The 15,156-nt window shown below is 45.3% G+C and overlaps 1 protein-coding gene across 4 annotated transcripts in view; it reads left to right on the forward strand.

Annotated features, from left to right (window-relative positions):
- Positions 1-15,156, forward strand: part of TP63 (tumor protein p63) — a 176,933-nt gene that overhangs the window by 137,936 nt on the left and 23,841 nt on the right. For all 4 annotated transcript variants that reach the window (XM_075004126.1, XM_075004124.1, XM_075004127.1 and 1 more), the window contains exon 5: positions 14,557-14,743. In XM_075004126.1, the coding sequence (XP_074860227.1) occupies positions 14,557-14,743 (187 nt within the window). The remainder of the gene's footprint in view (positions 1-14,556; positions 14,744-15,156) is intronic.

Here is a 15,156-nt window from a genome sequence, read left to right on the forward strand (position 1 = left end):
GCTCAGGAGGGACGTGCTGCACATTGCTGCCTCTGTCACCTTAGAGTGGAGTTATTTTTCGATTCAAATGAAATGAAGCACTTGTATTAAAGTAACATCAAGAAGGATATTGCTGAATGAGAGAAGACCCACAAGAATAATTAAATGTCTGGCACGTGCCTTATACTGACAGACTACAGGAGCGTGGTCAATTTAACTGAACAAAGGGTATGCCTGTACTATGCCAGCGATCAACCCAGCAGGGATTGATCCACTGGTTGTCAATTTATTACGTCATTGAAGACGCAATAAATTGATCTCCAAGCTTGCTCCTGTTGAGACTGGTACCCCAGCAAAACGTGAAGAGTAGCTGGCATGGATGGGAGAGCAGCCCCATTGCCCTTACCATGGGGGAAAACCTGGCCGTAGGTGTATCAGTTTCAGCTACACTATTTGCGTAGAGGAGGTAGACAGATGGTAAAGGAGAGTGAGGACAAGGCCAAAGAGAGTGTTAATGGGTGACTTGGTTATTAGCTGTAGGTATCTAGGTAGGTAACAAGTAAGTTAATGATGGGGTCTTCGGTCTAGCAGAAAAATGTCTAATGTGATCCTTTGGTTGGAAGTGGGAGCTTGAAAAGTTCAGGCTGGAAATTGTGTGTACTTTTAGTCATCAGCATAATTAAGTGCTGGAACAAGTGACCAACAGTTGTGGTTTTTAAACTATGACCTAGAAAATGTTCTGGTCAAATTGTCTGGCTGGTGTTGCACTGAAGCTCACATCAGATGAACACGATGTTCCCTGCTGTCTTTTGAATCTATGAATATGTGAAAAAATTCTCTCTCTTGTTCAAAGCAGTACGTGACTGGAAGGTGCTCCGATATAGAGCTGGGTGCAGTATTGGAACCCAGCTACACATTCTGTTCGGGTACCAGTGCCCAATATGCTTTGCCTGCTCTAGATCCTGAGTCACGCTGGCACGTGTGGCAGCCTTGAAGGGAATTCAGAAGGCCACTGATGACATGTTGCCATCCAGGGGTGCTCATCAAACATGACTGGAGGGATTCCTGAAGGCACAGCTGTAATTAGAATGTATCAGCTGCTGTACATTTCAGTTGAATCTAAGGTGCATGGGCACTGTTATAAGGTTGCTCGTTCCTATTTCAGTAGGATTTGGGGCTTAGCGCCTGTGGGCTCCTCTGAAAACTGTAAACTTGTTATGTTGTTTTGATTACATTGGCCTGTCTTTAATTCTGTGGGATTAGCAACGATAGAGGAAACATCACACCATGTTCAATTTCACATCATTTTTCCAGTTCTGTACTAGTGGCACTAATTGAGCAGGAAGGTCGTGCGTGCTAAGTGGGACTGGCTGATGAATTTCTAATTAAGGGAAGTGGGAAGACATTGCTTAGTGGCATTGGGCGCAGGAAGCACAGTGCAGAACAGCCTTTTGGCTAAAAGGGGACATGTCAGCTTGAACATCAAACTGCGTTCTACTTTTCACTATTTGTGCTTTGTGCTAGCTGCTTGGCTGCATCATCTTACTCTTGTGGGGCAAGCCCAGAGGATGGCAGTTGCACTTCAGCCTGCAGTCCATTTCCTTCCAGGTTTACATTGGCACGCTGCTGCTGAGATGCCTCAGGCAATGTGCAGACTTGTTTTTGCAGCGCTTGACTTGTGGCTCCCTGTCAACCTGACGTTGTCTGTAAGGGAACATGAAAAATCAGCGTAGGGCTGCAGTCCTGCACTCAGAGCCATGCAGGCTGACCCTGGCACCTGTGCAGAGCTGCAGTGTAGTCAGTGGGACTTAACACTCTGTCCAGTATGAGCTGACCCTTGTTCAGGTTCAAGAGCTTAAGATGTCTTCAGTGGCGATGTGGATGCTTTAATGTACACCTTGTTTTGGTTTTTTTTGTTTTGTTTTTGTTTTGGTTTGTTTGTTTTTTTTTTTAAAAAAAAGACAAAAATCCCAGTCTATCCACCACTTGAGGGTGATTTAGTTTAACTTCCTCTATAATACAGGCCAGAGAATTTCATTGTGAGATTCCTGCATCCAGCCCATAGCTTGTGGGTGAGCTAAAGAGAGGAGCTTGGTCCACACTAGGCAGCTAAGTCAATTGCAGATATGCAATTCTAGCTACGAAACTGCATAGCTAGAATCGACTTATCTGCAGTCCACTTACCTGGCCATCCTCACTAAGGAAGATCATTGGGGAAGTTTCTCCCATCAACCTCCCTTACTCCTCACAATAGCCAGGAGCGCAGGGGTTAACTGCTGACCCTTAATTGGTAGATTTCACGTCTCCACCATGCCTGTGAAATCAGACCCCAGAAGATCAACCCTGAGTGGGTCGCTCTTCTGGGTAGTGTAGACATGTCCTAATTTTCAGAAAGCTGTGTATGTTGGAGGTCAGTCCCATGGTTGAGTCCCCTTCATATCAGTACTCTAAGTGGGCCAGCAGTTAGTTACTGCAGTGTTCTAGTTAATACTGTGTATGCAGCTTTATATGCAAGAATATATTCGGGTGCTTCTTACTTTTGGCAAGAAAAAAAATCTCCCTATGGAAATCAGTGCAGTGAGATTGTTCTTTAGACACTGGTTGTGCACAAAATGTATTTAATTTTTTCCAGACTCAGAGGAGAATGTGGTACTTTCCCCTTAAGAGTCTGTAGTTAAAAATGCAGTAGGGAGACAGCCAACATAGGGAAATGGAGGCAACATACAAGCAGAATGATCAGCATGAGGTTGGAGAGGTTGTTCTTGTGATAACTTGAGTGGTCACATGAAGTTTTTTAGTTTGTTTTAAAACTTGGTAAAAAAAAACAATTCCAAAAAAGAGAGAGAAATGCATTAATGAACAGGTGAAGAATTTATATACCAGAAAAGTTATGGTTTTCCCCAGGAATCATGTGTTTGCATTATTACGTTTGCTCAATGAGACCTTTATTTAAGTTGTAAAAATGTTAACACAGTTATTCATAATGTATGTTTCAGGATTTCTGTGCTGAAATGTGTGAGAAGTCACATGTTTGCACATTAGTATGTGCAAATAGATCTTTACCAAAATGATATTTTCCATTTAAAAAAAAGTCAAAAGTTGAGGGAATTTGTTACTTGAAAAGAGAACCCTTTGCATATCTTTTTTTTCATTTAAAAAAAAAATGCTCCATTCTGAAGCCAACTTCCTGGAATTTTTTCTGGTGTTTGAATGAACGAGGCCAAATTTCCTCAACTGAAATGAAATGTAAAGCTCTCCAATGTCAGATTTTTTTTTTTAATTTTATTGCAAATATTAAACTATAAAATGTCATCATTCGGTTCCTATTATCCATCTCTTTATTGACGCAATTAAGCATACAAGTACAGCTGCGGACAATATATTGTAATCAGAATTTTCAAAAACCTTAAAGGGCTTAAAGTTAGGACTCTAAATCTGGGTACAGACACCTAAAGAAGGTACCTGATATTTTCCAAATGGGCGATGCACCCAGCAGCTCTTGTCAGCTTCGGTTTGCTGGGGAACATTTCTGCTTTTCTACTGGTGCATGTGTCAATTTCCCTAGTCAGTCCTACTGGTGTGTCTGCTTCCAGCACCGCCTCTTGTTGGTTGAGGATAGGGTGTGTTGGGGAAGGGGGATCTGGAGCAGGTATTGCGTACATGGGAATGCTAGGGGAATGGAAGTGTATTCAGTGCAGGCAGGACTAGCTGATAAGCGTGTGTGTAAAATGGGATCCATTCTCTATGCCCAGGATAGGGAGGACAAGTCATGCACAGGACTGCAAGTTAGTCTCTTGGCCCTTCACAGAAGAGTGGATGTGTAGAGTGGGATGAGAACTGCTCTCTACCTGCTCCTCTATTCCATCTCAACTGATTCCAGTCCCCAGTTCTGCTGGAATGAATTTGTATGAGCAAGAGCCAAGGACAGTAGCACCTACCTTAGGAGTTTGAAGGCTTGAGGGTCACCAAGCCTTCTACTCTGATGTGTAGTGGCTGGCAGATATGCTGATCTTCCAAGGTTGTCACTCATGGAGTGGAAGAGCGTTGACCTATGAGGAGAGGCTGAGGGATTTGGGCTTGTTTAGTTTACAGAAGAGAAGACTTAGAGGTGATTTAATAGCAGCCTTCAGCTTCCTGAAGGGGAGCTCTAAAGAGGAGGGTGAGAAGCTGTTCAGTGGTGTCAGATGGCAGAACAAGGCGTAATGGTCTGAAGTTGAAGAGGGAGAGGTGTAGGTTGGATATTAGGAAAAACTACTTCACCAGGAGGGTGGTGAAGCACTGAAATGTGTTGCCTAGAGAGGCGGTGGAATCTCCATCCTTAAAGGTTTTTTAAGTCCTGGCTTGAAAAGGTCCTGGCTGGGATGGCTTAGTTGGGGATGATCCTGCTTGAAGCAGGGGGCTGGACTAGATGACTTTCTGAGGTCCTTTCGAGCCCTATGATTCTATGAAATATTAAATAGGAACAATTCAGTTGTGTGGCTTCTGCACCCACTCAGAGAGACTGAATTACAGAGGGGGCAGTTGTTTGCTGTCTCTTGTCTGTGGGCTCACAGAGTACATCAGGAGGGGAGTTGAGTATCCCAGTGCCATGCCCAGAGTGACAGCTAAGCAATGGCCAGCTTTCCAGAGGTCCTGGTTTTCCTCTCAGACACACCGTTTCCCAGAATAGAGAGGCTGGTCCCACTGAAAGACTCTGATCCAGTTGTGAGCTCTGCATGCACCCACCTGCTTGTATTTTCCTGGGTTGCCTCCTGCAAGGGATGGGGATTTAAAATCACAGAATCCCAGGGCTGGAAGGGACCTCAGGAGGTCATCTAGTCCAGCCCCCTGCTTCCAGCAGGATCAACCCACACTAAGTTATCTAAAGCTAACTAAAATATAGTTAGTGAGAAATCCCACTAGCTCTCAAGTGTCAGAGAAAGGGGGGAAAGGGTTAGCCAATTCCTCAGACAAGGGAGGGAGAACCCAGCACACCAGACTCCGTTCTGAATTCTTGCCCGGAGGTTACATTTCTTCATTCTCCTCCCCACCCCCTGTACTGCTTTATTATTTTATTAAAGCTTCCAAGGTGGAGCAGCTGCCATTGGAGTCCGAAGCAGCATTCAGGGCGCTGAGTGCTGTCGTGCCCCGAGGGAACAAAGAATTTCTGTGACACATTCCTCCATTCTTCTTTTTGCGGTTTGCCGTGTAAATGCTCCCCAGATCTCTCCTGCAGAGCCGCAGTCTTCCCCCACCCCCACGCCAAGCCCACCCCCCACCCCCTTCACGGTTGGAGGCAGCACAGATATGAGGCCCACCTGCCTGATGTCAACATCTTGGTAGGCGCGGCTGGGGGAAGAATGTGCCGCTCCCAGCCCCGTTCAGGTAATTAATCCCCACAACTGACAGGTGGCAACAGGCGGCCTTTGGCTGCGTCTCTTGGGGAAAAGTGCTTGGAGGAAAGATTTTAATAGCACATCAGCGTAATTTGTATATGTCTGGCAGCCAGCAGTCTGTGGGGCATGGGGGGGGGCACTGTTTTATGGGAGTCACAGAGAAGCTGGGCCGCAAAGGAGCCCTCGAGTTCAGAGACACCCCCCACCCCACCCCCAGTGTACAAGCGAGGATGTGGAGTTTTCTCCACATCCATATAGACTTTGCAGCTGCCTCAGCAGTGAATCCAAGCGTGTGTGGCACTGCACTTTGGCTTATGCCTACACACTTTGAGGGGCAAAGCAGGCTTTCGTGGCTGGGCAGCTCACAAGACTTGATCCGTGCCTCAGTTTCCCAACATGAAAGGAGAGCGGTGGGTTCCTCCTTTTGCCCATATGTTGTCAGCTTCTCTTTTGCGTGGCCTGTAAGAAAAGGGCAGTGTCACCTCTGCATTAAAGAGAGGAGCCAGGCCTCCAAAAACTCTGCCTTATTTTTCCTCCCTTAGGGTCTGCTCATGAGCACCCTCATCTCCCATTTGCTTTCCTGGTTTCACGTCCACTCACGTTCAGCCCAAAGGTGGGATGTTCTCAAGTGTGTTGTGTGCAGGGCAGTTGGTCATTAAGCAACTCCTTTGGCTCTAGTATTTTGAATGTAACTATTGTCTTTGTTAGCGAGAAGGGCAGGTTTAGTATAGGAAGAATCTGTCTGGAGAATGCACCTGGTTTTAAAGAACCTTTTCCATACTTAAAGCAGCAGCAACAACACTGGTGGTAGCAACAACAGTGACAGATCTCCTGAATTCATGGGACTGATTTTACAGCAATACTGAGTGTGAATTTTTATGGGAGACCCAATGTGATTAGATTTATTTACTCTGAAGCTCCATTGAATCAGGCTGTGACTTCAGACTAGCTCGTTAACTTCTTTTTCAGACCTCTTTGCCGGATGCAGTTGCTGTATAGGTTTTTCATCAGCATGGATGTGGCTTTGGTTTCAGCTAATCTGTAGATATTTATTTTGGGTCAAGAGGGATTTTTGCCTTACCATTCTTATGCCAGAATGACTTAAACTGGCTTTTCTTTATCAATTTGTGGTTTGCGCTTGAAGATTCTATTGTGCATCCTGGTGGTGATGTTCTTTGGAAGGCTTTTGCACATAGGAAATAAAGCATCTAACAGAATGTGTGTGTTCATTAGCAACAGTCAAAAAAAAAAAAAAAAGCCCCTCACTTCCACTAAACTGAAACCCAGTAAAAATACAAAAATGCACAGCCGAATTCTTTACGCACTGTATTTTGGCAGCTAAGAGAAGAGAGACACTGAGTTTCCCCTGTAGTCACAGAGAGCTTTCTATTGCTCAGTGTCTCATCTACAATGTAGTTCTTGGAAAACTTGCAGCCAAATTGGGTGATGAAATTGGACCTTAAAATTAATGCCAAACTAACTGAAGTTTTTCCAAGAAGTAAGTAGTGGGGAGAAGGTTGTTTGCGTTTGTTTTGAGCGAAAGGAACTTGAAGGCAAAGACAATCTTATATTCGCTAGCTACCATTCTAGGTTTGCTATGTATTCATAAGCATTTGGCATTAACAATGGGCACTCCTGGTGTTGGGAGAGCCATTTTCAGATTTGATGCCGATTGGGCTCCAGGGACTTGCTTAGCTAGGAAATTGAAACAGACACTAAAGAGATACTCGAGATGAGACACATCAATGACAAGGATAATAATGTTGAAGTACTGCCCTTAGATTTCTGTAGTGCAGTAGCCTTGATACTGCATTCTCTTGTTCGAGATTTTTAATCAAAAACATAAAATTAACATGGCATGCCTTAACCAGGTAAAAAACTGGCTGAGAAGTCTTCAATATATAACCATAAATAGGGACTCGTCACTGTCAGGGATGGGTTTCTCCTGGGGGCCTGCCAGGAGAGGCTCTTGCCCCTATATTGTTTAGCCTTTTCATCAACAATCTGGAAGAAAACATGAAATCATCTCTGATATAGTTTGCAGCCAACTGAAAACTTGTGAGAATGGTAAATAATGAAGTGGGCAGGGTGGTGATGCAGAATGAGCTGGATCACGTGGGAAGCTAGGCACAAACACTAAGTTTTAATACAGCCAAATGTGAATATGCACAGGGAGGAGCCAAGAATGTGGGCTAAACTTTAAGGATGGGCCGGGGGGGCCACTCTCTCCTGAGAAGCAGTCACTGAAAAGGATCTGGAGGAGGTGGTGGCTAATCAAGTGGACATGTACTCTCAGTTTGGCCAAAAGGGCTGATGGGATCCATGGATGCATAAACTCTCTGGAGAGGTTATTTTACCTCTAGGTTTAGCTGATGTGATACTGCTTGACAGGGGTGTCCACTTCCAGTGCCTGCAGTTCAAAAAGGCTGTTGATAAATTGCAGAGGTTCGCAGAAGAACCACAAGAATGATTAAAGGGTTAAAAAAAATTCCTTATAGCCTCCAGGGGCTTAGTCAGTTTAGCTTAAAGGAGAGATGCTTAAAGGATGTCTTGATCAGACTTTAAGTACAGATTGAACATCTGCAGTCTGGTAACATCCATAATCCAGCATGATTTTAGTTAGCTGGATGACCACTTATCATGGTTCTGGCCAAGTTACCTGTAGTTCCATAAAGCTTTTTTTCCAGCCACCCGTCCTGTCTCTCAGTGTCTGCACTGCTATTGAACTTTCATTTACCCCTAAATGTCTTCTACAAGCCCAGTAAGCAGTGGAAAAGTTGGTAATGCTGCTAGACAACGTCAGCCTCCTGTGTTTCAGCAAATTCTCTGGTTCAGCACCGGTCAGGTCCCAAGGGAGACCACCTAGACATGAAGAGGTTCAGCCTGTACCTGCATGGGAAGCAAATATTTAAAGATGGTCTCTTTGGCGTAGCTGAGAAAAAATAGCGCAATCCAATGGCTGGGAAGATGAAGACAAACTGAGACTGGAAATATGAGGTAAAATGTGAACGGTGACAATAATTAGCCATTGGAACAATTCATCAAGAGCCCTGGTGAATTCTGCATCATGAGCTATTTTTAAATCAAGGCTGGCTTTTCTAAAAGATGTGGCTGAGGACATGTTTGGGGAAGTTTTCTGGCCTGAGCTATATAGGAAGTCAGATTCTAAGATCACAGTAGTCCTTTCTGGTCTTGGAATCCATGAATTGAAGCAGCATGTTGTGAATTTTGCTGCATCAGATTTCTGCCTTAGGAGTTCAGTGCTCAATGGAAAGCCCACGCGACTTGTGTTGCGCAAACAGAGCAGTCCACTTGCAGAGACCATTCATTTACCTAGCTGGAAATGCTTCATTTGGGAGCTGAAAGGTTTTCCTTTAAACTTTTTGTTTACCCATGGTAAGGAGAAGGGGACTTGTTGATGAATCAGACAGGTGTCGGCTGATGTGAGCTGGCATGTGTACGCATTGTGATACTGAATTACCACTGGAGATGCCAAGAGTGTGTAATATAGTATGTCTGCTCAGGCAGGTGGTGAGGGCAGGGCTGGAGTCACTGGAATGTTTTTCTTTTCCTCTAAAATGTATTAGTAGTCAAAGAGCAGAATTTACTGTTTTTAACAATCTGAGTCTGCTTATTTGGGTGTGCCACACAATGCTTCAACCCCTAAGAAAATGCTAAGCAAAGTTGTTGTTTTTTTTTTCTTTTTCTTTTTCATCTGAGAATGTCTAGCTGGGCAATATTCCTAATGTGTTTGTTTTAAGTAACTGTCTGCTCCATATATCTAATAGAAATTCTCTCTGGTGTATTTGGGATTAGCTCCCTGGGTCATGGTGTTGGTTCAGCTCTTGTTCCCATTAATGGATAGTAACAGTTGTCACATTTCAAAATGGCAAACCAATGTGTTGAGCAAAGTAAACTTGCATTATTGCTCCCAGTCGGTTTCATGTTTATACTCTAACTGCATATTGTGCCATTTTTATTACACCATCTGAAAGAGCCAGGCAAGGAGCTTGTAAAGTATCTGACCCAATTGGTCTAACTTTGCCTTATTTATAAAACAATATTAATTTCTTCTCAAATGGATGAAGTGTTTGATTTTGACCCCTTTCTGACTTCTGCCAGTTCTAGAAGAAATTATTACAGCATGAAAAGTCTCTCATTGGATTTTCTTGTCCATCTTTCAGCTCATTGTTCATAACTCAGCACATACCAGTCTACTACCCTGGGGAGATTATTCTCCTAGAAAATACAGCTCATTGAAACAAAAATTTCCTTATTTTGATTCCAAATAATTCCTTTATTGATTTCAGAGCCCATTGCTCAATTCACTTCTTTGTATCCCCTCAGAAAATACTTCTCTCCCTCATGGTTACAGTCTTCTGATGTCTGAAGACTTCCTTCCCCTTCACTGTCACTGAGTCAAGCTTGGCATGTCTTTCCTCATCACCTAGTCCCAGGACCCATCTGGTAATTTATAGGGACCTTCTGTGACAGCTCACCAAAGTCTCTCTCTGTTCCTGGAGTGTGTGTGTGGTTTCATGTTGCAGCCTCAATGAGATTTCACATGTCTTGCAGCACAGAGTAGTGCTGTTGCCTTGGTAGACAGATGCTTCAGCGAATGGCAGTCAATGACCTGTGCTCCAAGATGTAAGAGTGGGTGAGGCTTACTACTATTACCATGACTTCAGTCCCTTTCTCCCGTGCCTTATGGCTCAGGTACTAGAGTTGTTATTGGGCAGTCAAGCCATTTGATTGGAGTTCACACACATCTGAAGAAGAAACTGCTTGAGATGTTTCCTGTTTAATCTTAGATATGCACATCTTCTGCATATGCACAGAGTGCTTCTGTCTTCATGGTTTTCACCAAGACTAACCTCCTTTGAATATATATTTCATCTTTCTTACATAGATCATATCGCTGACCTGATCTGAAGTCCCTGTGGACCAGTTGTTTCCATCTATGGTGCCAGTAGGTAGTTAAGACTCAAATGACAAAGGGTTTGGCAGGAAGCAAAAACAAACATTGTTATTTAATGTCTGGCAGTAGCTACTTTATGGACAGATTTACACTGGGCTAACATGACTGGGGCCTCTTGATGAGGGCCCACTTTGCCTGAGAGGACTTTGAACACTGTGATTTGGCTGAGATTTCTGGAATCTTGTCCTTTGTGCAGCCCTAATAAGACTTGAACCATGGGCCAGCCAGGACAGGAAGGCTTTACAGCTCGTCTTCAGGGGCCACTTGCCTCTTTGCTGTGGATATTGCTCCCAGCCCTGCTTTGTGTCACTCTGACAATGCCTTGGACAAATAACTGATTGATAGAATGTACATTGGGAGCCTCATTTGGTTTATGAAGTGTCACACCTGGCCCAGTCCTGGGATGAGCTGGTCTGTAGCCTGTGTCGGGTGAGAACAGGCCCCAGAATCTTCAGTATCCCTGCTTAAACAGGGGACCACTCCTCTCCCAAGAGGAATGTTTTTTCCAATTCCTCTTGCTTGCTCCATTAAATGAGACCCAGTGCTCCAGGGCACTCCATGGGCGAGGCAGGGCGTTGTCGCGCAAGTGAGGGTCTTCTCTCCACTGACCTGGCCAAGTTTCATTTGGGGAAGTTAGATTTTGTCTGCTTAGTAATTTCCCCTTCCATTTTCTTTAGATGCAGTTGTCTTTGGTGTTGTCCTAAAGAATTGTATTGAAAACCTGCTGCATGTCTACCTGGCATTGGCTGCCTTTGTAGGCCAGGGATTCCCAATCTTCATTGTTCCATGACCCCTTTCCGAGGGGGAAAAAAAATTACTGCACAACCCCTGGAGAGGGACTAAAGCCTGAGCCCGCCCAAGCCAAGCTGCTCCAGGTCAAGGAGAGGTGGTGGGGGGCAAGATGCAGCCCAAGGGCTTCAGCCCCAAGCTGGAGGGCGGTAACCTGCACCCCACTGCCTCAGGCTCCAGCTCTGACCCTGGGCAGCGGAGTGTACGTTTCGGCTCCAGGCCCCAGTACGTCTGTGCCAGTGCTGGCAACTCCATTAAAATGAGGTTGTGACCCGCTTTGGGGTCCTGACCCATAGTTTGAGGACCACTGTGTCAGGTAGGCCAAGGTGAATACACACACTGGGATTCTCCTGGGTGGCAAGTACTGTTTACCTACTGTTCTCTTCAAGATTTCAGCCTTGAACAGCAATCACTCAAAGACCCTGCTGAAAACATGCTACCATTGCACCTACTGCAGTCAGCTGAAGTTCTCCTTCCGCTTTGTTGTTTAACACTCCAAACACCTATAGACACCTATTGTGTTTTGCCCACACAGCACATGCTGTGTCCTTCCTGTTTTGAACCATGCTGGGCTGTACATATTTTCAAAGCTTGCTAACGGATTTGAACACTTAGTTTTCATTAGTGCTAACTGGGCACACAAATCCATCTGACTCCATAAGTTCTGAGCTGCAGCACACCGTTATTACAGTAATGCACTGAATAAAATACTGTCGCTGAACTTCCAGACATTTTAAAACATTGATGGCTTTTTTTTTTTTTTTTTTAAAGTTTCCTTTCTTGGGAATACGGTAATGTTCAGACAAACATGCCAGGGAATGAACTGTGCAAGGAATTAATTTTTTGTTTAAAAAAATACAAAATTGCAGGTTGAAAAGAACTCTCTGATAAGTCACTGTCTAGATTGTGTTTCGCAAGCTGTCTTTTTTTGTTTTTAATGGTTTGGCACGTTCTCCATTTCTGCAGGCTGGGTAAATCCTTTGTGTGTTTAATCTCTAGCCTGCAGGCACATAAAACAGATTGCATAACTTTGTCTTCACATTTTGGAAAATTTGAGAACTTAAAACATTTGCAGCCCCTTGGTGGCCAGGGTGTCAAACTCCCAGGCAGGGGGATGGCCTGGACTTACTCCCCTCACCTCCCAGTTCTTCTGACTCCCGTTTCGTTGCATATTGCAGGAGTAACCTTTGAAACAGACATAATCCCGCGAATAGCAAGCCCTAATCCTTTGCTGCCACGTGACCAGCCGCCCACCCATACGTGAGCCAGGCTCTCCTGTACTGGCAGGGAGAAAGGGCCAGCTGTCTTTGGTAACCTGTCCATACCTGTTGGTTCCATGTTTGAACAGTTGGGATCAGGTACACAAACGGCTGCTGGTAAAGACATTTTAAAGGAACAGCCACTTTGGGGCTTTTGCTCGCATTCCACTGTAAGGCATTGCTAGAAGTGAGTGGGGAAAATGCCAGCAACATTTGTGGTTAAAGTGGTCAGGGAGGCAATTCTGTGCTTTGCAGTTAAAGGCCAGAAAGAGACATTGTGGTCACGTAGTCTGACCTCCTGCCCAATAATGACAGAGAGCAGCCTTGAAATACTTCCTGTAGGAACTAGAGCATTTCTTTACAGAAATAATAACCACAAAACAAACACTAAACATCTCTGGGCATTGCACAGAGAAAAAGCCTCCACAGCAAGGTGTGTGAGCTGCTGATTTGCTTTTCGTGTGGACTTAAATTACCTTGGCATGGGAGGAGTCGGCACTGGGGGCAGGAGGGTCTTTTGGCGGTATTTCATGTAGAAGAGAAGATGGAGCATGACCTTCAGGGAGAGAATCCAGGGAAAAGGGGTTTTAGCTTTAATCTAACTAAGCATTTAAGAATGTGTCTAAATCTGTTGCTGTTACTTGAGTTCATGTGTGTGTCGGTGAAGTCCCACCAAAGCCAAAGGGACTTAAGCATGTGCTGCTGAGCTGAACTGGGGCCTGTCTGAGGCAGGAACTTGGAGAGAAGAGGGAACGTAATATGTTTTATGGGTCACTCAAGGTAGCTGGAGGTTGATGTGTTGCACTTTATTTTCAGGAGAGAGCGTTGGCCTCTTCCAAGGAGGGCCCATGTCATGGACTTTCCACTCAGGTTCTGGTCTAGGCTTTGCTGGTGACACTTTCTCTGGCCTAGTTGCTTCACTTATCTACAGGTTATCTACCTGAATGTAAGAAGACACCATACTTCCCTGCTACAATGTGTAGTTAGCACTTTGAGATCCTCTGAGGGTATATCTACATTACATGGAAGATCAGCCTGGTCATGGTCCATCTTCCAGGGTTTGATTTCATGCTCCTGGTAGGGGCACACAAAATCAAACTATCGGGTTAATGGTCAACCCCTGTACTCCTCAATATCGTGAGTATTAAAGGAGGTCAATCGCAGAGTCAGACCAGGTAAGTCAATTGTAGATAAGTTGATTCCTGCAATTGCTGTAGCCGGAATTGGGTGTCTACAATCAACTTTAATGTCTAGAGTAGACCTGGCCTAAGTCAAGTTAAGCGAAGGTCATCCTTAGCATGTCCCTGAGAGAAGTGCCCATTGTATAGATAACATAAAATAATCCTCTGAAATGGGTCCCACTTGCACAGCTCAGACTGGGATCTTGCTTTCAAACACCCATGGAGTTGTAGGTGCAGTTGGAGCCAAGATTTCATTTCAGGCCTCTAGGGAGACCAGAAGCCTCCTTTCAAAGCGTTATGACATTTCAGATCTGCATGCTGATCTGGTTTCCAGATGTTCCTGTAGCTCGGGGCAGTTCAGATGCAGGATAGCTAGAACTGGGCCACCTCCATCTCTTTGGTCACGTGTGGTGGATGATGGGTTAAGGGGCTTGATTACAGTTGTGAAGGTTGTGGGCAGTGTTCTCTGTAAGCTGAGTGCTTGGGCGGCCATCCAGGAGAGATTCAGGTGCTTGCCCAGATCATTAGCAGTGTCCCCACAGTGGCAGCCTGTCTTTCTATTGGCGATGCATATCCACACATACCTTGGTGCACATAACAAAATTTCTTCCATCCTTGGTGGAAAAAACTAGAGGGAACCCTGACTGTGCGTTTCAGGCTTCCTTGAGCTGTCACTCAAAGGCTGCGACCAGTTTACATAGCTGCAGAATGGCTACCTGACCCATGCACTGAGGGCGCTCCAAGGCTGCCACATGTACCATTGGCTATGAAATGGATGTGCTTTAACCGCCTCAGCCCAATGAGCCACTGGCTCTGAGGAGTTTTGAATTGGTTGTTCTTTGGTGGAAAATGCATGGAGGGTAAATCAAGAGGACACACTGCCTGGGCACAGTAGCAAACTGCCTAGCCCCCTGTGGACATGGGAATTTTACACCGTGGTTCTCACTCAGCTGCAAATACAGACTGAGATTGCTCTCCTCTCCCTTCCCACCCAGTACTCCACTGACCTGAAGAAGCTGTACTGTCAGATCGCCAAGACCTGTCCCATCCAGGTCAAAGTGATGACCCCGCCGCCGCAAGGAGCCATCATCCGTGCCATGCCTGTCTACAAGAAAGCTGAGCATGTCACCGAGGTGGTCAAACGCTGCCCGAACCACGAGCTGAGCCGGGAGTTCAATGAGGGTAAGATGAGTGTTGAGTGCTGGGCCGGCACCTGCCCCCTGAGCCTTGTGCGTGTAGCAAGACAGCCGTGAGTGGCAGGGCTAAAATAAACGACACGGCTGCCTGTGCTGGATCAGCATCTGACCCTGCACCGAGCTGGCTCAGGCTGCCTCTTCCCCAGCCCTTCCCACTCTGCCAGCTCAGACAGCCTCTTCCCCACACCCCAACTTCCCCTGCTCCAAGAGGCAGCTGTCCTACTCAGGAATGATCTTCAGTGCTACTGGGGAAGGGATCCAGTGACAGGCTGCAATATCATCTTGTGTTGTTAATCCATGTGTCTAAGATATAAGGATGTTTGTCTCTAGTCGGGTAACACCAAATGGCAGCTTCAAGCTGTAGACCATCTTCCTTTTCATTTCACATTATCCAACTGG

This window comes from Carettochelys insculpta, chromosome 10, assembly GCF_033958435.1.
Source record: "Carettochelys insculpta isolate YL-2023 chromosome 10, ASM3395843v1, whole genome shotgun sequence".
NCBI lineage: Eukaryota > Metazoa > Chordata > Testudines > Carettochelyidae > Carettochelys > Carettochelys insculpta.